Source organism: Rana temporaria, chromosome 7 (genome assembly GCF_905171775.1).
Source record: "Rana temporaria chromosome 7, aRanTem1.1, whole genome shotgun sequence".
Taxonomy (NCBI): Eukaryota; Metazoa; Chordata; class Amphibia; order Anura; family Ranidae; genus Rana; species Rana temporaria.
In genome coordinates this window covers 67,624,879-67,652,541 of record NC_053495.1, presented here as the reverse complement: position 1 = coordinate 67,652,541, position 27,663 = coordinate 67,624,879, and the positions used below count along the sequence as shown (strand labels likewise).

Genomic DNA, 27,663 nt, shown 5'->3' with positions numbered 1-27,663 from the left:
GAACCATGTCCGTCGGACATGTCCGATGGCAAGTATGACTCATCGGACATGTCCGCTGGTTATGACGTATAACCAGCGGCCCGAAATCCTGTGCATGCGTCGAATTGATTCGACGCATGCGTGGAAGCATTGAACTTCCGGGGCAGAGAATGTCGGTGTCGTATACGTCACCGCGTTCTCTGTCCGCGGGGATTTTGGTCTGATGGTGTGTACAACCATCAGACCAAAACCTCCCAGCAGACATGTCCGATGAAAACATCCGCGGCCGTGTATACAGGGCCTGTAAAGGTTATTTTTTTTATTTTCTAAATAGGTTCCTTTAAGCTAGTGCATTGTTGGTTCACTTACCTTTCCCTTCAATTTCCCTTCTAAATGTTTTTTTCTTTGTCTGAATTTCTCACTTCTTGTTCCTCCTCACTAAGCTTGCCCCCATCATCTGTGCTATTCTGGCTGGGGGTTAGTCAGCGTGCTTGCCCCCTTCCTTGGGACTACATCCCTGCAGGAACATGCCGCAGTGATGCTAGGACATGGCACGACCCGATCTCACTCTTTAAATATTTGCAGCTTCATCTCGCCCTGCAGACGCAATCTCACACTGCTCCCTTAATCCATCCCAAGTGCCAACGATGGCTGCATCCACAACATTGACAAAAAAAAAATTCTCATTTGACTGCTAACTTTTTTTTTTTTTTTTTAAATACATTTATTACAGATGTTCAAACAAGATACAGTACATGGAAAAACAAATCTTACCTTGGATCTCTTTTTAGAAGATTTACGAACTTGTTCGGCAATCTCTTCTTCCTCACGTAAAAGATCCTTGTATGATCTCTTTTTCTCCCGTTGGCTCCTGCCAGCTGCCAAACTCACATCCTCCATTCCACGATCTGTGTCCAGAATTTCTGATCATAAACAAAAACAGCATGTCAAGTACTTAAGTACTCCCACAGTCCCATCCATTAAATGCTGGAAAACTGAGCAATATTCCTGCTTTATTTAAAGCCATTCATTTTTAACAAAGACCAGGCTTAAAATGAACAAAAATGACCAATGGAACTTGTTTAGCTGTCCATTTCCAGTTCTGTGTTCTTGTAGGATATATACTATATCCTATATTTATTTTACTGTAAGGTGTACAATAAAAAAAAATTTGGCCTCTATTAGTTGACCATATTAGTTGATATCCCCAAAGTGAAAGGGGACATAAGTGAGCACTGCCATGTGAATGACTTTAGATATGCCATTCAGAATGCGATTGCCCTGTTCAACCCGTTTCTGAAAGCACAAATTAACTCTACACTCAGTGCCCTAAGAACAGCCTTCAGTGCCAGCTTACAAAACGTTGTGTAATTTCCACGATTTAGCAGGAAATAAAAAATACAAGAATAAGCAGAAATACTATATATACACACACACATACAATAATACAGAATACTTCTGGTTTTGTGTGTTTTATTCCTATGAGCGCATAGTTGGTAAGGTTAAATAAAGACATCGGTCCATCCAGTTCAACCTGAGAGTATGTGTTACTATGGATTTCCATATCCCTGTACATTGTGTTTGCTACAAAACATTGTACAACAACACAATCAAAACTCTTACCCCGAGAGTCACTGAATGCCATATCCTGGCCCAACACAGAATAGATTGTAAACAGTCATTCATTCACAGCATCTACCTGCAGGAGGATGGGTTTGTTAAAAGGTTTAAGCAAGCACCAACAGGCTTTTTAATAGGATATCATAAAAGTAGCACGCTATATATTTTTTTTCCTGTTTAACATACAAAGATTCCCAGCAGTAAATAGTCTAAACATAAGACATGGGCCCGGATTCAGATACAATTGTGTATCTATCGGCGGGCGTATTGTATCGCAGATACGTTACGCCGCCGTAACTTAGGGCGCAAGTTCCGTATTCATAAAGAACTTGCGCCCTAAGTTACGGCGGCGTAGCGTATGTGGTCCGGCGTAAGCCCGCCTAATTCAAATGTGGATGATGCGGGCGTGTTTTATTTAAATTAATTGTGACCCCACGCATTTGACGTTTTTTACGAACGGCGCATGCGCCGTCCGTGAACGTTTCCAAGTGCGCATGCTCCAAATTACGCCGCAAACGGTCAATGCTTTTGACGTGAACGTAACTTACGTACAGCCGTATTCGCGAACGACTTACTTAAACAACGTAAAATACGACGATGTTCGTATGTTTCGACATCCAAACTTAACATGACTTACCCTTGCTTTATGAGGGGTTACTTTACGCCGGAAAAAGCCTTACGCAAACGACGTAAAAAAATGCGCCGGGCGGACGTACGTTTCTGAATCAGCGTATCTACCTAATTTGCATATTCCTTGCGTAAATCTACGGAAGCGCCACCTAGCAGCCAGCGTAAATATGCAGCCTAAGATACGACGGTGTAAGAGACTTACGCCGGTCGGATCTTAGGGAAATCTATGCGTAACTGATTCTACGAATCAGTCGCATAGATACGACCCCGCACACTCAGAGTTACAACGGCGTATCCGGAGATACGCCGTCGTAACTCGTCTCTGAATCCGGGCCATTGTATTAAAATCACTGGATCACTTCAGATGACTTTCCTAAAACTTAAAAATGTTCCACTTAGGGCTTATTCAAATGGCTTGCCAGGGGGCTGTAAAAGAAAAATGGTTTTACTACCCTTAATGCCCACCTAACAAAAAATAGAGCATGCAGCCATTTAGGGTTATACAGATGCCACGAGCACAATACTTTAATTCTTGGAAAAATTAAACATGTAACATTCATTGGTTGGTAATGCCACTAAAAGTAACCCATTCAAGTGAGAGGGGCCATGCTGCAATGCATATAATTGCGATGTAGTGGGTCCGCATTTTAAGTGTTAGCTTTCTCACCACCTGTCAAAGACTCTGAAAAGTGATCCACCATGGATTGATATTTCAATATGAATGTGCTATTAGGCATACATATTATCTTCACATTGACAGCATTTAGTAATACAACAAAGAGTTTCATACCACAATGCTTTTGTCGCTAAAGGCCCCAGAAAACAATCTGAAATCAGACAAAGATTTTCCAGCTTGTCATATTGCCCCCAATTAAACCTTGACTGGCTGTGTCTCCTGGTGCACCACATGCAGCAGATCTTCTTGAGATCCTATTGAAAAACAGGAAAGTTTGGAGATTGTCATGTGTACCTTCAGACAATTTAAGGGCCCGTGTCCACGGGCTTATGTTGGCTTCATGGAGGCTTTGCATTTCCATACAAAAGTCTACTGAAGTGCAAAACTCATTTGCAGCTCAGAAAGAGGTCCACAGCAGGTCAAATGCACCTGTCAATCAATTCTGAATACTATGAGAAGCATCACAAACTAATGTATGTCATCCACACAAGATCACAGCTTGTTGACACAGACCCCCTCAGACTAATACATATCACAATGCATGTAGCAATAAAGCCCTGACAGAGCTATATCATAATGCAGTAGAAACATATGTCTGACAGATCTACATCCCAATGTATGTATTAATACAGCCCTGACATATCCTCATATTAATGCATGTAGTAATAGAGCTCTGACAGATCTACATCACAATACATGTACCAATACAGCCCTGACAGGTATGCCGTGCATTACTACTCATGTAGTACTACAGCCCTGATAGATCCACATTATCATGCATGTAGTAATATGGCCCTGAAGTATACATCACAATGCATGTAGTAATCCAGCCCTGACAGATTTACATCACTGTGTATATTGTAATACAACCCTGACCCTTTACAATGTGTGTAGTTGTGTACCAGTACATCCCTGACAGGTATACATCATAAAGCACGCAGTAACAAAGCTCTGACAGATCCACATTATTATTATAATACAGGATTTCTATAGTGCCGACAGTTTGCGCAGCACTTTACAACAGTAGGGCAGACAATAAAGAAATGAAGTCGGAGCGACTCGAGTCGTGTGTATTAGCACCGCTCCCATTCACTTGCATTGTTTTTCTCGACAGCGCGACTTGGGATGACTTGAGACGACTTCAAGTCGGATCCCAAATTGCCCAGTGTGAACCGGCTCTAAGTGTAACAATATGGTTACATTTAACCACTTCCAGACCTTAGGTGTTTTTCAGATTCGGTGTTTGCAAGACTAAAACATTTTTTTCTGCTAGAAAATTACTTAAAACCCCCAAACATTATATATTTTTTTTTTCTAACACCCTAGAGAATAAAATAGTGGTCATTCCAATACTTTTTGTCACACCGTATTTGCGCAGCGGTCTTACAAGCGCACTTTTTTTGGAAAAAATTCACTTTTTTGAATTAAAAAATAAGACAACAATAAATTTGGCCCAATTGTTTTATATATTTTGAAAGATAATGTTACGCCGAGTAAAATGATGCCCAACATGTCACGCTGTCAAACTTTTACCCTTAAAAATCTTGATAGGCGACGTTTAAAAAATTCTACAGGTTGCATTTTTTGAGTTACAGAGTAGGCCTAAGGCTAAAATTATTGCTCTCGCTCTAACGATCGCGGCGATACCTCACTTGTGTGGTTTGAATACCGTTTTCATATGTCGGCGCTACTCGCGTATGCGTTCGCTTCTACGCGCGAGCTCGTCGGGACGGGGCGCTTTAAAAAATTTTTTTTTTGCTTTTCGCATTTATTTTTATTTATTTTAGAATTTTTAACACTGAAAAAAAAAAAAAAAAAAAATTATCACTTTTATTCCTATTACAAGGAATGTAAACATCCCTTGTAATAGAAAAAAGCATGACAGGTCCTCTTAAATATGAGATCTGGGGTCAAAAAGACCTCAGATCTCATATTTGGGCTTAAATGCAAAAAATAGAAAAAAAATTTCATTTTTTCAAATGACCAAAAAAAAAATTTGTCTCTTTAAGAGGCTGGGCGGGACTGACGTTTTGACGTCACTTCCGCCCAGCCGAGCTATGGGGACGGGCGAAGGAGATTTTTCCTTCAGTCTCGTCCCCGCTCACCAGCCGACAGCATCCGATCGCCTCCGCCGCTACCGACGGCTCCGGTAAGTGGCGGAGGGCACGGGAGAGCGGCGGGAGGGGGGGGCCCCTCTCCCGCCACCGATAACGGCGATCTCGCGGTGAATCTGCCGCGGAGACCGCCATTATCGGATTCCAGACCGCGCACACTAAAGATGGATACCTCGGTTGTGACAGCAGCTGCTGCCGTTACCGAGATATCCGTCTTTAAAAATAGGACGTACATCGTCGTGCGCAGGTCTGGAAGTGGTTAATGAAGGTACAACATTTATCAACTTATTGCTACACTTAGAGTCGGTTCACACTGGAGCGACCTGGGATCCGACTTCAAGTCGCGCCGTCGAGAAAATGAATGGGAGCCGTCTTAAAGCGGGGTTCACCCAAAAAAGTTAACATTGTCATTCTAACAACTCGCCTGAATGTAATCGGGTGTTTGTTTTTTTTTAAATCGTTGCCATGCATACCGTTTTATATATATATATATATATATATATATATATATATATATATATATATATATATATATGTTCACCGCGGCTTCCGGGTATAATCTGCGGGACTGGGCATTCCTAATTGATTGACATGCTTCCGACCGTCGCATACATCGCGTCACGAGTTGCCGAAAGAAGGCGGACTGCGAGTCGACTCTATAAGACGCCTGCGCACCGACGTTCGGCTTCTTTCGAAAACTCGTGACGCGCTGTATGTGCCGGTCAGAAGCATGTCAATCAATTAGGAACGCCCAGTCCTGCAGATTATACCCGGAAGCCGCGGTGAACCTATATTTATAAAACGGTATGTATGGCAACGCTTTAATATACACTACTGAAGTCGCTCCGACTTCAGAAAAGGTTCCTGTACTACTTCAATCCGACTTCTAGGCAACTTGTACCCATTGATTTCAATGGAAGTCGCCTCAGAAGTCGGATCACTGTCACACGACTTTGGGGTGACTCGGCCAGGCGACCTGAAGACGACTTCCAAGGCGACTTGCAAAATGACTTCTGTATAGTCAATGCAAATCCCCCCGAAGTCGTACAAGAACCTTTTTCTAAGTCGGAGCGACTTGTGTCGCTCCTATTAGAACGGTTCTATTGACTACAATGGGACGCGACTTGTCAGGCGGCTGTGTCGCCTGACGAGTCGCCCCAGTGTGAACCGGCTTAACTGAAGCAACAATACAGGAAGATAACATACATTTTTCAGGCAAACCCCTCCCTCCCACAGAGCTGATTGTTTGATTGGCCACTGGAAAGCCTCCTGTCCTGGAGGCGACTTGAAGTTGCCTGATGATTCATACTCAAGTCGTGTCCACGTTGCCTCCCAAAGTCGTGTTGCCCCTGTGTGAATGGGCTCTTAGGAGGTGCCTCTCTTCTCTTTTATACCCTGTAATAAAAATGTTTTGATATACAAGTGCTTTGGATTACAAGCATGTTTCTGGAAGGAATTATGCTCGCAATCCTAGGTACTGTATTGTAAACTGTTAGCAGCAAGGCCCTCCTAGCTTTCTTGTATGGAATTATAGTGTTTCTGCACAAACTGCTGACGGTATATAAATCCTGTATATAAATAATACATATAGTTACAGCTCACAGTGCATGTCATGATACAGCCCTGACAGATACCGCATGCATTGTGACGAGTGTCTGTCATTGTTGTACATTGTATTGTGGATCAGTCAGGCGTGTTGTATTCCATGTCTGGTGATGTGTATATACCAGGGTGTAATTCTTTCAGCTCCATAGAACAAGTCACTATTGTCAGACTCTGTATAAAAGATATACAGAATCATTTCCATACTCTGCACACAACTGTCTACCACCTCCACCATTCCCCGCCTGAGCTCCCTGTACAGCACAGCTCTGGTGAAAGGAAAATGTTTCTAGTTACATTGTAAACACAGAGAAAGTAATACAAAGTTCTCTGTTACGTTCCGCCTCCATAGCGAACACTTACCCTAGCAGCCTCCCGCCTATATTCTCTGTGTTCTCCCCCCATACACAACATAGCCCGAGCTCCGCCCCTTCGCGCATTTTTTGAACGTCACTTCCGCCCTGAGCACCCATGTGTCTTATGTGGAGATCTGGCGGAGTGTGGACATGTCTCGGTCACTGCTGAAGAAGGGTTTGGAGTTGGTGTGTTCGGATTCTATTGGTGAGGTTATAGTATGAGAGCCTTATTAGCAGTATGGATGTGTTGTGTGTGGTGGGACCACGCCGGGTACAGTTGTGTCACTTCGCCTAAAAGAACACGGATTTCATTCGCTTCAGTAACCGGTGTTCTGTCACAATCGCCAATTAATTGAGATCTCCAAACACGTCACTTCCTGTAAACCATCAGTAATTGGAGATTTAGACAAGTTTCTGTTTTGACACAACCCTGGTGTTCTGTCGAGAAGTGCCCCCCATCGAATCGAATAGTGCACAGGACGGAGCCGCACTCCAGCTGAGTTGCCGATCAGCTGGAGTGACATGTCAGGGCGCAAGCGCACATTGTAGGAGTTATCTTTCGATGGGAGATACCATTTCATAGGCACAATTGAAACCTATACAAACAGCAGGGGGGAGACTGTAATTCTCACATTATGCCTCGCTGTTACGGGGAGGCTTTACAGTGTGCTGATGGTCCGGTTTCCCTGCTGTTTGCATTAGGTTTAAATTGTGTCTGTTAAATGGTATCTCCCATCAAGAGATGCCTCGTACGATGTGCGCATGTGCCATGGTTAGGTCAGCCCAGCTGAAAGGCAAATCAGCAGTTGCATTATGATGTACGGTGCATGCGCAGTTTTGGGCGCTATTCGATTGGGGGGGGACACTTCTCGACAGAACATCGGCAAGCATTTACTCTCTGGTACATTAAGGGTTTGGTGTTTAGGGAAAACCGCAGCTAAGGAGGAAAAAGTTGTCACCACCTTGGAGGTGGCCATGTTATTGGCTAGCATCGGGCGGACTAACAATGTCTGCTCATAATATCATGTACCGGACTGCATACACTTGCTGATGTGTCAAAATGGAAACCCATTTGCTGATGCTTTACAGCAATCAAAAAAATGCTTCTGGCGTGTCTGTGCATGCACAGCACCAAATGTCACTTCAGCTGATATGATGATCACCTGGGGTGACGTCAACACAGCACATGTACAGATAGTCTGAGGCATTATCCAACACTACGCAAATGGCGAAGGGAGAAGGGACTTGTCAGATTCTGCCTCGTTGTTGCGCGATAGGTTTTCCCTGTGCTGAAGGGAGTATTTTGTGTGTGTGGTGCAAGGTGGGTTTAGTATGTTGAATGGCGGGTTTTGCCTGTGTCTAAGCGCGGGCTGCAACACCCACATACATACCCTGCCCCACAACAGTGAAGCTGAATCTGGCAAGTACGTTCTCCCTTGGCTCTTTGCAGATCGTCGGATAATGCCTCTGATATGCGCATGCGCTGTGTTGACGTCATGCCTGCAGCTCAACATAATAGCTGGCGTGACGTTGCATACTGCGCATGTGCAGACCCTTCAGAGGCATTATCCAACGGGAGGCCTTTTTTGATAGAACACAAACGGCATTCCATTCATCTGTGTTTTTTTGCTGCTAACTGATATTGTGTTTAACATTATTTATTTTATTTCCTTTTTTTTTTTTTTTTCACAGGGCTTGTTCACACAGGTGTTTTAAAATGCAGTGTTTAGAAGAGTACAGCATGTAGTTTTGTATGCACACAGGACTTATTGGCAGCTGCATCTATGCACACAGGACTTATTGGCAACTCTTCCTTTGGCAGATGCCTGTCATGCATTTAGGTGCATTTTCAGACACTTGGGCATTAATTTGTTTCATTGGCCAAAATAATAATTTATTCTAGCCATTGAAATGATTTAACGCTCAAGTGCTAAACGTGCCTCTACAAGTGTTTAGAAGGGTCAGGCATTTTTTTTTTCGCTGCCAAAATGCTGTTTTTTCTGGATGCACTGGCAGTGGAGTTTATTTATCCTGCCTGTAAATTCCTCTAAGCTCCTATGTGTGCATGGACACAGGCTAACCTGCAGGGGCAAGGGGGGGGGGGGGCAGCTTGGCTTTTGGGTCATGTCAACCTTTTTTACTTTGTAAAATTTAATTTTTTACCTATGAAAATCTAGGTTTCAAAAAGCAACCAAAAAAGAAGCAGAATGAAGCCTTAAACAGCAACAAAATAGGAATGAAGAAGCAGCTCCGAAAACTGAAACATCAGGGACAGCCACGAAATCAGAGAGCGACGGCCAAAGACAGAGTTATTAAATCGGCAATAGGTAAGGCTTAGGGTGCATTCACACCACGATTTTGTCATCCTTTTTTTACTCACGATTTTAGCTTTAAAATCGTACAAATCTGTATGGCAAAACGGATCCATTCACTGCCATTCATTAATTTAGGTCCCCAAGTGCATCCGATTTGATCCGCATACGATTTGATACCGCATCAAAAATCGTGTTTGACCACGATTTTTGGTCCTGATTTGAAATCGTATTAAATCGTGTCCGTTTTTTTTTTTTTTATATTGTGGTCAATGTAAATCGTACTAAATCGGATGACTGTGCGATAAATCGTACCCGATTTTTTTTTATTACTAGGGTTGAGCGAACCCGAACGGAGGTCCCCGCAAATTCAATAACCAGACCCTTTAGGTCTGGTATGGATATTCAGGGGAACCCCGCCGTCAATTTAAAACAAAAATGACGTGCGGTTCCCCCTAAATATCCATAACCAGACCCGTTATCCGAGCACGTTGACCTGGCCAGCCGCAGAAAAGAGGGGGGGACAGAGTGCGGCTCCCCCTCTCTCCTGAACCGCACCAGGCCACATGCCCTCAACATGGGGAGGATGTCCCCATGTTGATGGGGACAAGGGTCTCATCCCCACAACCCTTTATTTTATCAGGTTTTATCAGGTTTATCAGAATCTGGAGTTTAGGAATGTGAACATTTATGTAACCTGAATAATGGCTGTATATGACAGGTTTAAAATGGGTGTTTTTTTATTTATTTTTTTTAATATTGTAATTTGTCACGATTAGTGTGACATGTTTGGTATCGTTTTACTTGGCGTAACATCATCTTTTGTACTTTACTGAACAATTTTTTTTTTTCCCAAAATAAGTTTGATAAACTGCTGTGCAATTCCCGTGTGCCATAAAAAATGCAACAATTACCATTTTGGGCTCTAGGGTCTCTGCTAATTTATATATATATATATATATATATATATATATATATATATATATATATATATATATATATATAATTAGCAGAGACCCTAGAGCCCAAAATGGTAATTGTTGCATTTTTTATGGCACACGGGAATTGCACAGCAGTTTATCAAACTTATTTTTATATATATTTAAAAGTATTGGAACATGAATTTAATGGCATCCCAGTCTTAGCCCATAGGGTTCAATTCTGAGTTGGCCCTCCCTTTGTAGCTATAACAACTTCAACCCTTCTGCAAAGGCTGTCCACAAGGTTAAAGCCCACTCAAGTTCCTGCACCCCAAACTTGCGCATCCATGTCTTTTATGGACCTTGCTTGCCCTGGTGAGCAATCATGTTGGAACTGGAAGGGGCCACCCCCATCCAAAAAGTTGGGAGCATGAAATTGTCCAAAATGTCTTGGTATTCTGACGCCTTAAGAGTTCCCTTCACTGGGCCAAGCCCAACCCTTGAAAAACAACCCCACACCATAACCCCCCCCCCCCCTCACCAAATTATTTGGAGGGGTGGCAATATAGTGTGGATGAGCGAGTTTTGGGTGGAGGAACTTGACTGGCCTACAAAGAAGCCTGACCTCAGCTTGATAGAAAACTTTTGAGGTGAATTAGAGCGGAGACTGTGAGCCAGGCCTCCACTTCCAACATATTCACAAATGTGCTTTTGGAAGAACGGTCAAGCATTCCCATAGACACACTCCTAAACCTTGTGGACATCCTTCTCAGAATACTTGAAGCCGTTATAGCTGCAAGAGGTGGGCCAACACAATTTTTAACCCTGCGGACTAATAGTGGAATGCCATTAAAGTTCATGTGTGTGTGTAAAGGCAGGTGTCCCAATACTTTTGACAATATAGTGTGTGTATACTATATATAATGTATTTGGTTCTAAATAATTTTCTAGAAAAAGATACTGATTTTTACTTGTAAACAAAAAGTGACAGAAAAGGCCTAGTCTTAAAGAGGTAGTAAAGTCCTTCCTTTTTTTTTTTTTTCTTTAAAGGGGAAGTAAACGCTGATGTTTTACTTCCAATTTTGTTCCCTGCAAAGTAAAAGCATAATGGGCTCGTATGCATCGCATACTAGCCCATTACGTTCCACTTACCTGCAGAAGAAGCCCGCGATGTCCCCTCTCTCTCATCACGTCCATCTTCAACCCCTCTTCCTTCCGGGGCCGTGGACTCTGGCTCTGCTTTTGGCCAGAGTCGCGTGACGTTACTCCTGCGCATTCTTGCGAGAGCCGACAGTCACGGCACGGGTACTACAGAATTGGCACGGATCATGCCCTTTCCTTATTTGCGCATGCGCGGATTATGTCGGCGTTGGCTTCTATGGAGAATATCTCCTAAACCGCAGAGGTTTCGGAGATATTTCTAGTACCTACAGGTAAGCCTTATTGTAGGCTTACCTGTAGGGGAAAAGTGGTTGTAAGTGGTTCCCGTGCAGGCTTAGATCTTAATGTTCTAGTACATTATGAAAGTTTTTACCTGCAAACAGAGCCCTCCAGCACTGTGCTGAAAAGGCTCTCCTTGGTCTCTGGTTGCTTCCATCTTTGCCCAGTCTTCCTTCCGGGTTCCCGAACTTCAGGTGCTTGATGGCTGCACCGCTGGTGACGTCACTCCTGTGCATGCAGAGTCACATCGCAGCGGCATGCTGAGCGGCCCGTAAATGTGGTAAATGTGGTCCGAGCTGCCCGTGTGTGGCTCAGATTACATCACCCGATGACAGGCGGGGGGGGTTTTTGTGACCGGTTAGTACCACTTTACAAAAATTCCAGGCATTGGTATGTTATACATAGGCACATTGTACCAATATACTTATGTACCGTATTTATCGGCGTATATCGCGCACTATTTAATGCTTTGGCATTCTGAAACTAAGCATATTTGTATAGCATAGTGCTGGCTTTTATAAATGGACATCTAAATAACATTGCTTATTTTTCCTGTTATTTCTCAGAGGAGTATAAAAAACATGCATCACAAGACTATATGGCACAAAACCTCAAATATATGCTTGGATCCCGCTCTGTTGCAAACAAAAATGTTGTCAAAGAGGTAAGTTCTCCTTCCTTACATTTTTTTTGTTTGCAAATTAAAAAGTGGAACCTTAATTTTGTATCAAATATTTTGGAATAGCTAGCAAAGTTGACTTCACACTTCACATGTGTTTTTTTCACCATGCCCTGAGAATGTGGTGTGCGTGAGACACGAGAGACCCTTTCCTGCTCATTTGTAGTAATGGGAATTTCACATGGCATTGTAGTGCAAACAGGGCACACCAAAGCAGGAGAGAAGAACAGTTGTGTACCTTTTTTGATGTCAAGGAGGAGGGGGTGAGGGTAAATCCCGAAAAGAGGTACTCTCTGGCAGTGGCAGTCTTGTGGGATGAGCAGGAGCATCTGACTAGGTGGGGACTGAGCGCTGTTGGGTGCAGTTGGACACTATTCCCGGTGTTATGGTGGCAGCTGTGGGCAGTGTGAATACATTTTTAGGGCGGAAGGTGGTGCTGGGAGAAGGGGAGGGGGGGGGGGAATGAGTGCCTTCTAGTGGTTGGAGGGTGGCAGTGCAGTTTGTGCTGTCTCACTCAACCGATGTATGGTCCGGGGGTTGTGGATCTCTGCATTAAGGATTAAAGGACAAAATATTCAATAATCTGAAACCCTTAAAAATTATACTTCTACCTACAGAGGGATAAGGACACTGATAAACAAAATGCTAGTCTTTCTAGTGTCTAGTAGAGCTGCACGATTCTGGCCAAAATACGAATCACGATTTTTTTGCTTAGAATAAAAATCACGATTCTAGCGGCATAAAATCTTTCACATTTATACAAAAAATTTGGGCTAACTTTACTGGGGTGTGTTTTTTTTTTTTTTTTTTTTTTTTTTTTTTTTTTTAAATTAAAGTAATTTTTTCCCAAGCAATTGCATTTGAAAGACCGCTGCGCAAATACAGTGCGACATAAAATATTGCAACAACCGCCATTTTTTTTCTAGGGTCTCTAATAATAAAAACAATATATGTTTGGGTGTTCTAAGTAATTTTTTTGCAAAAAAAAAAAGATTTTACCTTGAAAAGAACTGTCAGAAAAAGGTTTGGTGTTTTAAGTGGTTAAATGTTCCCAGTTTACATACAGAAGTCTATTCCTTTGATGTAAAAGTCAAATTGATACAATGTTTAGACTAACATTCCACTGATAGAATGTTTTCAAAACTTGGCAGACTGCCCAGACAGACTCTTTTGGCTGAGAGCAGAGAACATTCTTTGCATACCGAAGATTGTGAAACCCTGTGTCAAGATCACAATTGGAAAAAGATCTCATAACGATTCTTGAGGATTAATTGTGCAGCTCTAGCATCTAGTGGATCTCTCTTTAGCCCTTTTTTTTATTTTTTTTTATTCCTTTCTTTTTAAATAAAAAATAAAAAAATCAAGATGTCTTCTATGTACTGCTGGACTATATATGCAGCTACTGCTTCAGGATTGGCTTGACCTTGAACACAACACCCAGACTTCGCTGGACCAAAGATTGTGAGGCCTGCCTTTTGAGCACTGACCTCAGCTAGCTGGGCTTCCCAAACCTTCGGGTACTGTTGGGTTGATTTACTAAAAGTGAAGAGTGGTCTCTATGCAGAACTGCACCAGATTTTGCAATCGGCTTCCAGGTTTTATTGTCCAAGCCTAATTGAACAACTTAAAGGGGTTGTAAAGGTACAATTTTTTTTTATTTTTTTTTCCTAAATAGCTTCCTTTACCTTAGTGCAGTCCTCCTTCACTTACCTCATCCTTCCATTTTGCTTTTAAATGTCCTTATTTCTTCTGAGAAATCCTCACTTCCTGTTCTTCTGTCTGTAACTCCACACAGTAATGCAAGGCTTTCTCCCTGGTGTGGAGGGTCGTGCTCACCCCCTCCCTTGGACTACAGGAGAGTCAGGACACCCACTAACACACAGCTCCTTTCTCTATCTGCAACGTAGAGAGCGTCCTGACTCTCCTGAAGTCCAAGGGAGGGTGCGACACTCCACACCAGAAAGCCTTGCATTACTGTGTGGAGTTACAGACCAAAGAACAGGAAGTGAGGATTTCTCAGAATCGGGGCAGGACTTGGGGTGGTGGGGGCCCCTGGGCTTGAGTGTTGATTGAGGGGCCTCCTGGAGCTGAGAAGCGGGGGGGCGGTCGAAGTTGTTGGTGGGGGGGGGGTGCCGCAGAGATCGACGTTGTTGAGCAGGGGGGGGGGGCTGTCACCGATCAGTTGTTGGGCGGGGCACCGATCAGAGCTGACCAAAGTTGTTGCGCGGTGGTGGGGGGGCGCCGATCTGAGTTGTTGAGCGGGGGGGGGGGGGCCGATCTGAGTTGTTGAGCGGGGGGGGGGCCGATCTGAGTTGTTGAGCGGGGGGGGTCGCCGATTGATCAAAGTTGTTGAGCGGGGGGCCGCCGAGCGTAGTTGTTGAGCGGGGGGGGTGAAGGGGGCTTTTTACTTCGTCATCAGCCGCGGCATGACTCTTCCTGCTTTCTCCTCCCGGGGCCCATGGGCTTGAGCCCAGTCAAGCCCAATGGTAATAAGGACTGTTCTGTTCCCACATGAAGGCGATTGAAGGTATAACTGATAATAGCTGTGTGACTTCTTACCTTCGTATCCAAGCAGTGGGGCAGACAGGACCGGCAGATGTTCAGGTTAGATGGATCCAGACTCAGACATGAAGATGAAATCAGCGTGGGTTTATTCAATCCAGATAAGACAACAAACGGTGATACAATACTGTTCTGTAGTAGTGGTATCAATGCTGACTTGTTAGAATATGTCCTGAGGCTAGCTGCTGTGGCTGCAGAGCTGCTGCTGAGCTGCTGCTAACTACTGCTGACTTCTGCGTGACTTCTGCGTGGTCAAAAACTGATGCCTTCTCTCGAGCCCAAAAATGTGGAGTGTCTAGTCACACAGCCATGAGGAGATACTGAAAATGGCTGCTCCCAGTGAAGAGACCTGCCCAGCAAGAGTCCACGCCTCTGAATACAAAAAACTTTACTAACAAGAACAGGGACGTGTGGCATGCAAATTCTGGCCAGCAGATGGCAGCAGTGAAAGAAATGCATGAAAACAAACATGGAGAAATAAAAATTAAGAATGCAATGTACAAATAACTATAAGGGGAACAGCACACTCCCCGTCTGAAATTTACGTAAGGAGATTTCACTATGACGAATGTCCATAAAAATATAATACAACCTGTAACAAAGAACATGTGAAATTCAATAAACATGACATAGTGGGTTGGCTGACCCATAGCGGGTAAAACTGTGAAGTTCGAGTTCAGTCCTTTTTCATCCTTCAGGAACGTTCTCGATGGGTAATATTAGAATGAGTTCGTTAATCGGCCTTGCAAAAGTTTTAAGCTCACCCTTCCTGAAGATCTTCAGCTCCACCTTTCGGACCTTGCCATCCTTGCTAGGAAGAACCTTTGTAATTAGTCCCATAGGCCAGGTGATCCTTTCGGTTTGTTGCTCCTTCATTAATACGAGGTCTCCTTCTTTCAAGTTTGGTTTTTGATGTTGCCATTTCCTCCTTCCTTGAAGAATATTGAGATACTCTTTACGCCATCTGTTCCAGAAGTAATCTGCCAGGTGTTGTACACGTTTCCAGTGTTTTTGGTAGATATTCCCATGGGTAAATTCTCCACTAGGCGTGAGCATATTGTCAGTTTTTTGGGTAAGTAGAATAGCCGGAGACAGTATGGCTGGTGTTTCAGGATCCATAGATACTGGCACAAGGGGTCTTGAATTGATGATAGCTGAAACTTCAGCGAGAAGAGTGACGAGAGTCTCGTGCGTAAGTCTTGAAGAGTTTACATCAATCAACATAGAATTTAAGATGTTGCGTGAGATCCCGATCATTCTCTCCCAGGAACCCCCCATGTGGGAACTATGAGGAGGATTAAAAATCCAGGTGCAACCTTTCTCCGCCAACTGATCTTGGATAGGCTTAGTGTCGATGTTCAGTTCTCTACAGGCGCCGATGAAGTTACTTCCCTGGTCTGACCTCAACTGTTTCACTGGTCCTCTGATGGCGAAGAACCGTCTTAAGGCATTAATGAGGCTGGATGTGTCCATAGATTCTATCACCTCTATATGAACGGCTCGCACACTCATGCAAGTAAATAGCACGGCCCAACGTTTACTGTTTGCGTGACCACCACGGGTTCTACGTGCGGACACCATCCATGGTCCAAAGACGTCTAGGCCAGTGTAGGTGAAGGGCGGCTCTGTGCATAGTCTATCTGCGGGCAAGTCGGCCATTTGTTGGTGTAGCTGTTTTCCTCTGGCTTTACGACAGTGCACACAGTCATGCAGTAGTTGGGCTACACGTTTCTTCATACCTATAATCCAAAGACCCGCAGACCTTAACTTGCCCTCAGTGATTTGTCTGCCCTGGTGTTCAGTCTTTTTGTGGTAATGTCGGATCAGCAACGTGGTGATATGATGTTTGCTGGGAATAATGACAGGATTTTGCTCCGCAACTCCTAGGTGGGCTTGATTCAAACGACCACCAACTCTGAGCAGGCCAAAAGTGTCCATAATTGGATTTAAGTTAGCAAGAGGTCTTTTTATAGGAATCTGCTGTCTGTTGTTCAAGCACTTCCATTCTACGTTAAATTCCTGCTGCTGGACATGACGTATTATGAGAGACTCGCTATGAGAAATGTCCTCAGCAGAGAATGGTTTACGACAGATGTGCCAACCGTGACAATCTTTATCTTCTTGAGTGTTGTGATAACATCTGGCGATGTGCACTAACCTTGCAATGGTTCTGACAAGTCTCATCCAACTGGAGAAATGTTCAAAACGATGACAGTCAAGCCTGGAGGTCTGCTTTGTTTCAGTGACTAATGCGCTAACTTCGGCGCGGATTTCTGGATCATTATCCGGATCCTGGATGCTGTAAACTTCCTGTTCACATTTGTCTGCCCGTCCTAGCAGAAACTCTGGGCCTGTAAGCCAAGTAGATTTAGCAAAGGAATCCACAGACGTAGGCCTGGTTGCGTGATCTGCTGGATTAAGTTCAGATGGTATGACAATGTGTTCTCTCGTCTCAGACTTGCTGTCCATGGTGCGCTGAAGAGAGTTAGATCTGGATGGCGCTTGCTCCTGATTGTCTGGGAGTCTTACCCTGGTGGTTCCGTAGGGTAATGGAGAAACGCAGTGATTGGTTTCGTCTTTAAAAAACTCTCTGTCTTCTACCGATAAGGCTACCTTATCGTCATCCTTGATTGCGCGAAAGACTGATCTCCCCAAGTCGTCAGCAAAGAGGGGAGAAATGATGTCAGGTGGTTGTACGGGGTCTGGAGACTTCTCCTTCACTTCATAGTGATGAGGACACGGCTTAATGCAAGTTGTGCGTCCATCTCCGTGTACATACGTTTTGAAGGAGTCGATGTCTGGTTGATCCAGGTATACGTTTCCTATGACTACCCATCCCAGGTCCAGCCTCTGGGCAAATGGCGCGTAGTCAGGACCATTACACTGTTGGCGCACCTTGTGCACCCTTAGATTGTCTCTGCCAAGCAGGAGTAGAATCTCAGCATTGTTGTCCATAGGTGGGATAACGTTGGCTAGGTGCCTTAGGTGCGGTTGGTGAAACGCAGCTTCTGGGGTAGGAATCTCATCCCTATGGTTGGGTATTTGATCGCATTCAATCAGTGTTGGTAGGGGTATTTCGGTATTCCCACTGATGGGGGAAGCAATGAATCCTTGCGCCCTCCTGCCGCTAGTCTCAATGCGGCCTGAGCAGGTGTTCAAGATGTAGGGTTCTGATGGTCCCTTTATCCCGAAGGCTTCAAAGAATTTGGATAGACCTTGATTAGGCATATTCGGGCACAACATTTCTCACCCTGGCCCTCGCCACATACTTCCAAACATGAGCAGGAAACAGCGGCGGCTGCGTTAGCGTGGTTCTGGGGCTCCCCGCCATGACTTGGAGCGGGACTGGTGGCGACGGCAGCTGGTGAGTCTCTGTGCAGTGGAACTGGGTGCATAGCCGAGGCATGTCTTTCACTATGACACTCCTCACACTTGATGATGGATTTACAGTCCTTAGCCATGTGCTCCAATGAAGCGCAGCATCTGAAACATACCCCAAGCTCGTTGAGGAACTTCTTGCGCTCCTGTATGGGTTTGGATCTAAACCCTCTGCATTTGTTCAGTGAGTGTGTTTTTTTATGAATGGGACATTCACGATTGAAGGACTTGTCTCCTGATGAGGTATTGTACTGTTTACCCGTGGGTGCTGCATAAGATGGTAGGTTAGTCTTTCTAACACTCACGCTGCTCTTAAAGTCTCTGTGTTTATGCATGGCACTCTCATACCTTGGTGATGGTGTCGCTGGAGCTGTAGTGTTGAACTCCAGGAAATCGAGGCTGGGGTCATTCCTCATCTGGGACTGTTCTTCAATGAATCTGCAGAAATGAATAAATGGGGGAAAGGTGATGTCATGCACCCTTTTGTACCTTGAGACTGATGCCGCCCACTTTTCTTGCAGACTGTATGGTAGTTTCACGACAATTGGGTTCACTCCATGGGCGGTATCCAGGTAGCATAGCCCGATCAGACGAGGGTCTCTTTTGGCAAGCTCTAGTTCCATGAGCAGGTCACTCAAATCCTGAAGCTTATGGACGTCCTTAAGATTGATCTTTGGAATGTTCTGCAATCTCTTAAATAGGGCCTTCTCTATTGCTTCTGCACTGCCGAAGGTACGTTCGAGTCTCTGCCAGGCGGCAGCGAGACCTGCTTCTGCTTGTCCCACATAGACAGTTCTGAGGCTCTTGATGCGATTTGTGGAGCTTGGACCCAGCCATGAGATCATGAGGTTGAGCTCCTTCTCTGCGTCTAGTTTGAGGTTGGCAATGGTGGCCTTGAAAGTTGCCTTCCAAGCTCTGTAGCTCTCTGCACGGTCATCAAATTTTGAGAGACTTGTGTTAATTAGCTCTCTGATCGCCATAATCCTGGCCAACTCAGACATATCTGATTTCTCACTGCTTGTTGCCACGACAACCTGTGGTGCCGCCGGGGCGTGTAGGCTTTGCGGCGTGAAAGGGTGAGATGCATCCAGGTAGAATGATGCTGCTGCAGGGTTGAGCTGTGATCTAGTCTCTGTAGATCGTGAGGACTGCTGCTTGAGCTGTGGAGGTAGGCCAGGAAACGCCTGATGACCCTTTTTGTAGTTTTGTAATAACTGTCCTTGAGAAGGCACATCTGGGTGAACACCATCAGGTTGCTCGGGTGCTGTAAATGGCACTGTAGGTGGAGATGACTTTGAGGTTTCGGCGTTGTCGGCTTGGACAGTACTGCATACTGGGGTTGATGCAGATAATTGTTTCAGTACATAGTCGCTGGTGCGGTCAGCTGAATCTTCTACCTCCTGTGGTAGCGAGCAGACTGGATCAAGACCTTGGCTTAATGCTTGCTCAAGTAGTCTTACTTTAGCTAATGCAACTTCCTCTTCCATCTCTGATTCAAGAATCTTTATTCGAGCCTCTGCTTCTGCGTCTGCCCTCTTGGCCTCTGCTTCTGCCCTCTTGGCCTCTGCTTCTGCTTTTGCCAGAGCTTCTTTTTCAGTGAAGGAACGTCTGGCTTTGGATTGCTCTGCATTTATGCGGGCCTCTAGTAGTCTGTCGCTTAGGGTTGAGCTTCTTGAGCACGATGATCTGTATGACCGAGAGGAATGTTTGGATGAATTTGATCTGTGTGATCTAGTTTCTTGCAAATGGGAGATGCGGAGTTCCGCTTTATCTTTAGCAAGCAGCACCATGGTGTCTCTTTGAATGTCTATAGATTCTGCCTTGCTCAGTTCTGAAAGGGCTTCATCATTATTAACGTTTTTTAGAAAGGTTATATACCTTGTGAACAGTCTCTTGTATCCTTCATGAGCTGTGTTCAGCCGCCTGATGCCAACTTGTAAGCTTGAGGTATCACCAGAGGATTTAAGTCCTGACATGAGGGAGGAAACTCGCTCCCATAGCTCTTCCAGGTTATCGCATAGCTCATCTTTTGTGGTTTGATAGTTTTCCCTGACCTTTATTGTCGGTTTGAGGGAGCGTCTTGGTCGCACGACTTGGTCTGCTGGAAGTGTGGGTTCTGCTTCCTGTACTTCTTGGTGATCAGTATCAGGCTGCATTAGCTCTGTTTCATCACTGGGGAACTGTGCAAGGTCCTTTTTGTCCATTTTGATTTAAGGTGCGCTGTCTCTTTAAGAAAATAAACTTTTGAATTGGGGGCTGAAAATTGCAGTGCGGCTGCGCTGGGGCACTCTGGCAAGGTTCCTCAGGTGTTTTAAGTGATTTGCGGGGGTTTAGGTTAGAGAGGGACCCCGTGTGCGTTAACAGTTCTGCTATGCGAGCAAAGATTGATATGGGGTATAGGAAACGGCTTGATGAGTTGTGGAGGGCTTTCAGGCAACAGTAAAGATACTGTGGACATGCGGTGCTTGCCCTGAGACTTGTGGAACATGCACTGTAGCCGGGCAGATTCGCTGCAGATGGGCCTGTTACAAGGGAGATTCCTTAGTGTGGTAACTCTGAGGGAATCTGACTGGGGTGTGGACATTAAGGCAGTTTTTGACTGTTCTGTTCCCACATGAAGGCGATTGAAGGTATAACTGATAATAGCTGTGTGACTTCTTACCTTCGTATCCAAGCAGTGGGGCAGACAGGACCGGCAGATGTTCAGGTTAGATGGATCCAGACTCAGACATGAAGATGAAATCAGCGTGGGTTTATTCAATCCAGATAAGACAACAAACGGTGATACAATACTGTTCTGTAGTAGTGGTATCAATGCTGACTTGTTAGAATATGTCCTGAGGCTAGCTGCTGTGGCTGCAGAGCTGCTGCTGAGCTGCTGCTGACTACTGCTGACTTCTGCTGACTTCTGCTGACTTCTGCGTGGTCAAAAACTGATGCCTTCTCTCGAGCCCAAAAATGTGGAGTGTCTAGTCACACAGCCATGAGGAGATACTGAAAATGGCTGCTCCCAGTGAAGAGACCTGCCCAGCAAGAGTCCACGCCTCTGAATACAAAAAACTTTACTAACAAGAACAGGGACGTGTGGCATGCAAATTCTGGCCAGCAGATGGCAGCAGTGAAAGAAATGCATGAAAACAAACATGGAGAAATAAAAATTAAGAATGCAATGTACAAATAACTATAAGGGGAACAGCACAAGGACATTTAAAAGCAAAATGGAAGGATGAGGTAAGTGAAGGAGGACTGCACTAAGGTAAAGGAAGCTATTTAGGAAAACATTTTTGTACCTTTACAACCCCTCGAAGTTAGAAGCTGATTGGCTACCATGCACAGCTGCACCAGATTTTTTTACTCTCCGATTTTTAATAAATCATCCCCTGTGTTTGTTTAGTAGGGGTGCTGAATATAATCGATGCATGGCGATTTGGGGGTCCCCGATGCGGGGTTGATGCATGTGACCCCCCCCCCCCCCCATTAATCGATGTCGGGTGACGTCATCCCGTCTTGCCCCGCCCCTCCTGGGAGAGCGATCCGAGCGTGTCTAATAAAATAGCAGTTTTGCAATACATGCTGTTATAATCCATTAAGTGGCCACTGCTGCATGTGCTTTTTAAAATATACAGTGTTTTATAACTGCATTTCTGTCTGTATACTCCGTATATTCCTCTCATGTGACTGTTCGCTCCGGCCCGCCTCTCACGTCTCTCCTGACGTCGGCCCGCCCGCCTCTCTTCTGATCTGATAGCTATCTACAGTACAGTCAGTGGGCGGGGCTGAGAACTTCCACTGACATCAGGAAAGAGGAGAACGAGAGGCGGACCGGACAGTCACATGTGCAGAATATACAGAGTATGCACAGACAGAAATGCAGGTATGAAACACTGTATATTTTAAAAAGCACATGTAGCAGTGGCCACTTAATGGATTATAACGGCATGTATTCTAAAACGGGTATTCTTACAGTAGTATGATTTCTTCTCCTCCAAGTGCTCTGTGTTGACATTTCCCAGGGCTCCCAAGTTTGCACACTCCATTGTGTTAACTTAGTGTTTTTGGGATGTGCAAACTTGGGAGCCCAGGGAAATTTCAACACGGAGACAGTACATGGAACTTCACAGGGCTGTTTGCTGTGGATTCCAATCCCTCCTGACCTCCCAGCAGCCACATGCGTATATTCCTGTACCTTGTAGTGCACTTCTTAAAGCGGAGTTCCACCGTTTTTTAGTTTAGTAAAAGTCAGCAGCTCCAAAAAGTGTAACTTCTGACTTTTATTAAACCGACACTTACCTGGCCCACAGTCCAGCGATGTGACCGCACAGAGCCCCATACTTTTCCCCGCTCCTCAACGCCGTCATATCTACTGTGGGCACCCGGCCATGATAGCTTACGGCTTCATGGCCAGGCGTGAACTATGATCTGCCATTGGCCAGCCAATCTTCTGGGATCTGTGTTGTGTCCCAGAAGATCGCTGGCAGGGAGGGGCCACCTAGGGCGAGAGGAGGAGTCACCTAGGTGGCCGGGACAGGAAGTCCCACTAAAAATAGGACACCCCCCAAAAAAAGACATGCCAAATGTGGCATGTCAGGGGGCGAGGAGTGCTTAAAGCGGAAGTTCCACTTTTGGGTGGAACTCCACTTTAAGGGAGTGAATATATATATATTTTTTTTTGTATCTTCTGACCTTTAATAAAGACACTCATCTGTCCCACAATCCAGCGACGTGGCCACCCGAACCCTCCATTCTGTCCATGGCGCTGGCAATACTACTGTGGGCATCCGGCTGTGACAGCTTGCACCTTTACAGCCAGGTGCGCATGTCTTACTGCGCTGTCCTGCATAGCCGGGCAATTTTCTGGGACCTGTGATGTGTCTCAGAAGATTGCAGGGAGGAAGGGCCGCCTAGGCAACTCAAGTGGAAGTGAGTGCCCGTCGGTAATTGTGATGCATCGCGGAATCTAATTGAATCGTTGACCAGATAATCGTAATCGAATCGTGAGACCTGTGAAGATGCGCACCCCTATTTGTTAGCCACACAAAGCTTTCAGGCTGGATTCACACTTGTGCGGTGCGAATTCCAGCTCTCTTATCTCTGCAAAGAGATAAGAGAGCTGTTCAGCAGATCATCTCCGTTTTTAGCTGCGAATTTGGAGACCTGGGAGGGGGAGGGGGGAAGTTTATTGAGAAAAATGAGAGCAATCCTGATGAGAACTAAATCTGCGAATAGGATGCGTGCCCATAGAAGATAATGGGCTTGAATTCGCACCTGAGCCGCACCGCAATGCCTAGAAAACGCACACGTTTTTGGGCAATGCGCAGTGCGAATGCATTGCACATATGTGAACCAGCCTCATTAAAATCAATGTATTTTATAATGTTATGCGAATTGGATGCGGTTTTTCCGCACTCAATTCGCATAGGTGTGAACCCGGCCTCAATGTTTAAAACTATGGCACAGCTTCTGGTGTTGGCCACTATTTTGGCTAAGCAGAGGGAACTGTTGCATTGTTAATGTTGAGCACAAACTTTATTCTACAATTTAATTACTGCGAAAATTTCTACTACCTACAATTACTTTTTGTTCTGGCCATTTAATGTTTTCTGACAAAGCAATTGGTTATGGGTAAACCAAGGTTTTCAAATGGTTTTCCTGCTGCACGGGGTCTTTCCAAATCACAATCTAGTTCCCCAGAGTGCTTTGGGTATGGTTCTACACCTTTTTCCTACAGTATCTTCCTGACATTCCTGCAGCTGCATCCTTCTGCTGTGGATGTTCTGTCAGTCAGTCTCACAAATCTCTAATGGATTACTGTGTGTGTGGTATTATTTATTTTTTATTAATTTATTTTTCTTCTTACAGATTTTAAATCAGCACTGCGGACGGAAAGCCAGAGACCAGAAGGTAAAGAAGAAAAAGAGGGTGCAACAGAAATCTGTGTTCTCAGATTCAGACTTCAAACGTTTTGAAAAGGAATATTTTGGAAGCAGACAGATTGTGGCCAAGTAGAAGAGACTAAATTGACTGTGTTGTCTTTGCTTCTATTCCATTACTGAGGGAGTGAACATGGATATTAATGAAAATTCGAGAAGACTGGACTAAATGTAACGGACAGAATACACATTTTTGTGTTTTTTGTCTTTGCCCCTTTCCTGCAGAGTATAGACTGTATGCAAGTTTGTACATTTTGTACTTCTGCTGTTTTTTATTTTTTTGTTATTTAATATTAAAACTAAGAATATTGGGAAGAAAATAAAAATGTACGTTTTTCTAAGCTTCTGAGACCATGTTCACACAGGCGCAGGGTGTAGAGAAATGGGTTATTAGGTTTTGATACTCTACTGTAGAAATGCTTTAACACATGGGTCTTCAAACTATGGCCCTCCAGTTGTTCAGGAACTACAATTCCCATCATGCCTAGTCATGTCTGTGAATGTCAGAGTTTTACAATGCCTCATGGGATGTGTAGTTCCGCAACAGCTGGATGGCCGTAGTTTGAGGATCCCTGCTTTAACATATACGTTTAAATCAAGGCACCACAATGCATAGTGACAGGCCAGTAAGTTTAGTGCCAGTGTTTTGTCAGATATGGCGACCCGTCAGAATGTGTAACGGAAGTGACGTTCCATCGCAGCCATCTTGCTGCACCCCGACCTCCTCAATAGTAAGGATGCCGTGAGAAGGGGGCAGGCGGACATCTTGTTACATCCACCGGAGTTTTGCATATTGCACACATTTTTAACAGTAAAGTGAGTTTATATAGTGAAATACAGTACTTGGAACTCCGTCTGACTGGTTAGATGTTGAAGTTTAAAAGCAGCGGCAAGCCTGCTCATCTCATAGGTTTGCTAATCTGATCTGCAATTTTTTTTTTTTTTTAATTGAGACGGACAGATTGGACATTTTTGGGACCATTGACAATTTATACAGCGATCGGTGCTATAAAAATGCACAGATTACTGTGTAAATTTTACTGGCAGGGAAGGAGTTTAACACTAGGGGGTGATCAAGGGGTTAATTGTGTGTTCCCTCAGTGTGTTCTAACTGAGGATGGGAGTGACTAGGAAAGGAGACATTGTTCCTACTAAGTAGGAAAAATGAACAATATGTTTCCCCTTCCCTGACAGCGCAGCGATTTGTGTTTACACACACAAATCCCCTTGCTGGCGCTCATTCAAGCGATTGGGTCCCCTGCCGTGCAGTGGGCGTGCGCCCTCTGGTAGGCAAAAAGGGAAGGACATGCATGTACGAGATTTCGCCCAGGGGAGCCTTTCTGCCGCAGTATATATGCGTGAGTCGGCCAGGAACCGGTTTATAGGTTCAGTATTTATAACTGGAGTTTGTGAGTGTGGGTTTTTTGTTTGTGGCGATTTGACTTCTTAACCACTTAAGGACCTTGCCTGTTTTTCAGACTTGATGTTTAAAACAGGTTTTTTTTGCTAGAAAATTACTTGGAACCCCCAAACATTAGAAAAAAAAATATATATATATATATATACACCCTAGAGAATAAAATGGCAGTCATTGCAATACTTTTTGTCACACCGTATTTGCGCAGTAGTCTTACAAACGCACTTTTTTTTTGGGGGGAAAAAAACACTTTTTTTTTTTATAAAAAAATAAGAACAGTAAAGTTGGCACTATTATTATTATTTTTTTTAATATTGTGAAAGATAATGTTATGCCGAGTAAAATGATAGCCAACACGTCACACTTCAAAATTGCGCCCGCTTGTGGAAAGGTGTCAACTTTTAGCCTTAAAAATCTCCATAAGCGACGTTTAAAAAATTCTATAGGTTGCATCTTTTGAGTTACAGAGGTTTAGGGCTATAATTATTGCTCTCACTCTAACGATTGCTGAGATACCTAACTTGTGTGGTTTGAACAGCGAGAACGGTGATCTTGCGCCAGAGACCACCATTATCGTTTACAGGATCGGCCACATTAAAGATGAATATCTTGGTTCTGGCAGCAGCTGCTGCTGTTACCAAGATATTCATTTTTAAAGTGCTGACGTATATGTTCCTGAGCCAGTCCTTAAGTGGTTAATGCTATCTGATGCATGGTTGCTGGTTCATCATGGTGTTTGGTTTGTTCACGTGTGGATATGACCCTACAGTTTGGTCTGAAAATGTTTAGACTTTGAAAACAAAAGCTAAAGCAATATTTTATCAAAATGTATTGCAAGCTTTAGGCTGCTTTCACACTGAAAGCGTCGGTCGTTTAGCGGGGCACTTTTAACCCCAAACATTCATTTCAATGGGCAGGGTGTTTTGGGAGTGCTGTATACAGCAAAAGATGCTGCTTGCAGGACTTTTTTTAACGTCCTGCAAGCACACCGCCCAGGTTTGAAAAGTCACACTGAAACGAATAGGAGGCAGTCATCGGGTGCTAAAACACCTAAAAACCACCTTGGTTTGAATGTAAGGACATATAAAGTGGTTGTAAACCCTTACAACACACTTTATGCTACAGGGAAGCCTATTATAAGGCTTTACCTGTAGCTACCCTGGATATCTCCTAAACCTGAATGGTTTAGGACAGGGATACGCAATTAGCGGACCTCCAGCTGTTGCAAAACTACAAGTTCCATCATGCCTCTGCCTCTGGGTGTCATGCTTGTGGCTGTCAGAGTCTTGCTATGCCTCATGGGACTTGTAGTTCAGCAACAGCTGGAGGTCCGCTAATTGCATATCCCTGGTTTAGGAGATATCCCCTGTATTTGCCGATGTAATCGGCACTGAAGCAATGGCGTGTACTTTCAATGACTGTGCCGTTACCGGTGGGTCCCACGCGAATGCACAGGAGTGATGTCATTGCGGCTCCGGCCAATCACAGAGCTGGATCCACGATACCTGGAAGTAACTCCGGGACGACATGTCGCTGGCCGGTGCTGTGTCGGGCAGCGAGGGCTTTGATCCCAGGTGAGTATTGGATAATGAGCTGTTATGCATACTAGCTCATTATGCCTTTGTCTTGCAGGTGTTTTTTTTTTATTTCTAAAGTGGGTTTAAAACCACTTTTAAATCCCAGCTGGGTTAATGTTTAAGGAATTTCAATCCCCCTTTTATTTTCTATGTAGTCATTTTCAAGGGATGAGCAGTCATTTTCAAAAAAGTGTTTTATCCTGTTAATTCTGCCAGTTAAATCTGTTAGGGATTGTTGACATGAGCAGTTAAAGGAGTTGTAAAGGCAGAAGGTGTTTTTTTTTTTTGTTTTTTTTATCTCAATGCATTCAGATATAAAATATCTTTTGTGTGTAGCAGCCTTCCCAGCACCCCCTAATTCCTTACCTGAGCCCCATCTCTCTCCAGCAATGTCCACAAGTGTCTTGGCCATCCATGACTCTCCTCCTGATTGGCTGAGACACAGCAGCAGTGCCACTGGCACCTGTCAAT

The 27,663-nt window shown here is 44.4% G+C and overlaps 2 protein-coding genes across 6 annotated transcripts in view; one reads left to right on the top strand and one right to left on the bottom strand.

The window, feature by feature from the left end:
• HMGXB4 (HMG-box containing 4) overlaps nucleotides 1-7,066 on the bottom strand; it is a 74,145-nt gene extending 67,079 nt beyond the window's left edge. For 3 of the 5 annotated variants that reach the window (XM_040359553.1, XM_040359555.1, XM_040359554.1), the window contains exons 1-4: nucleotides 6,985-7,054; nucleotides 3,020-3,159; nucleotides 1,603-1,678; nucleotides 754-902 (exon numbers count right to left, since the gene is read on the bottom strand). In XM_040359553.1, the coding sequence (XP_040215487.1) occupies nucleotides 754-902; nucleotides 1,603-1,624 (171 nt within the window). In that variant the 5' untranslated portion in view covers nucleotides 1,625-1,678; nucleotides 3,020-3,159; nucleotides 6,985-7,054. Of the gene's footprint in view, nucleotides 1-753; nucleotides 903-1,602; nucleotides 1,679-3,019; nucleotides 3,160-6,984 lie in introns of all 5 variants that reach the window. The other 2 variants (XM_040359557.1, XM_040359556.1) reach the window with 2 other exon arrangements.
• A 36-nt stretch (nucleotides 7,067-7,102) lies between these two features.
• RPS19BP1 (ribosomal protein S19 binding protein 1) lies at nucleotides 7,103-24,533 on the top strand. Its single transcript, XM_040359558.1, has 4 exons — nucleotides 7,103-7,182; nucleotides 9,155-9,304; nucleotides 12,216-12,313; nucleotides 24,128-24,533. Exons 1-4 carry the CDS (start codon nucleotides 7,128-7,130, stop codon nucleotides 24,272-24,274), a joined length of 450 nt encoding a protein of 149 aa, XP_040215492.1. The 5' UTR covers nucleotides 7,103-7,127; the 3' UTR covers nucleotides 24,275-24,533.
• The last annotated feature ends 3,130 nt before the right edge of the window (nucleotides 24,534-27,663 follow it).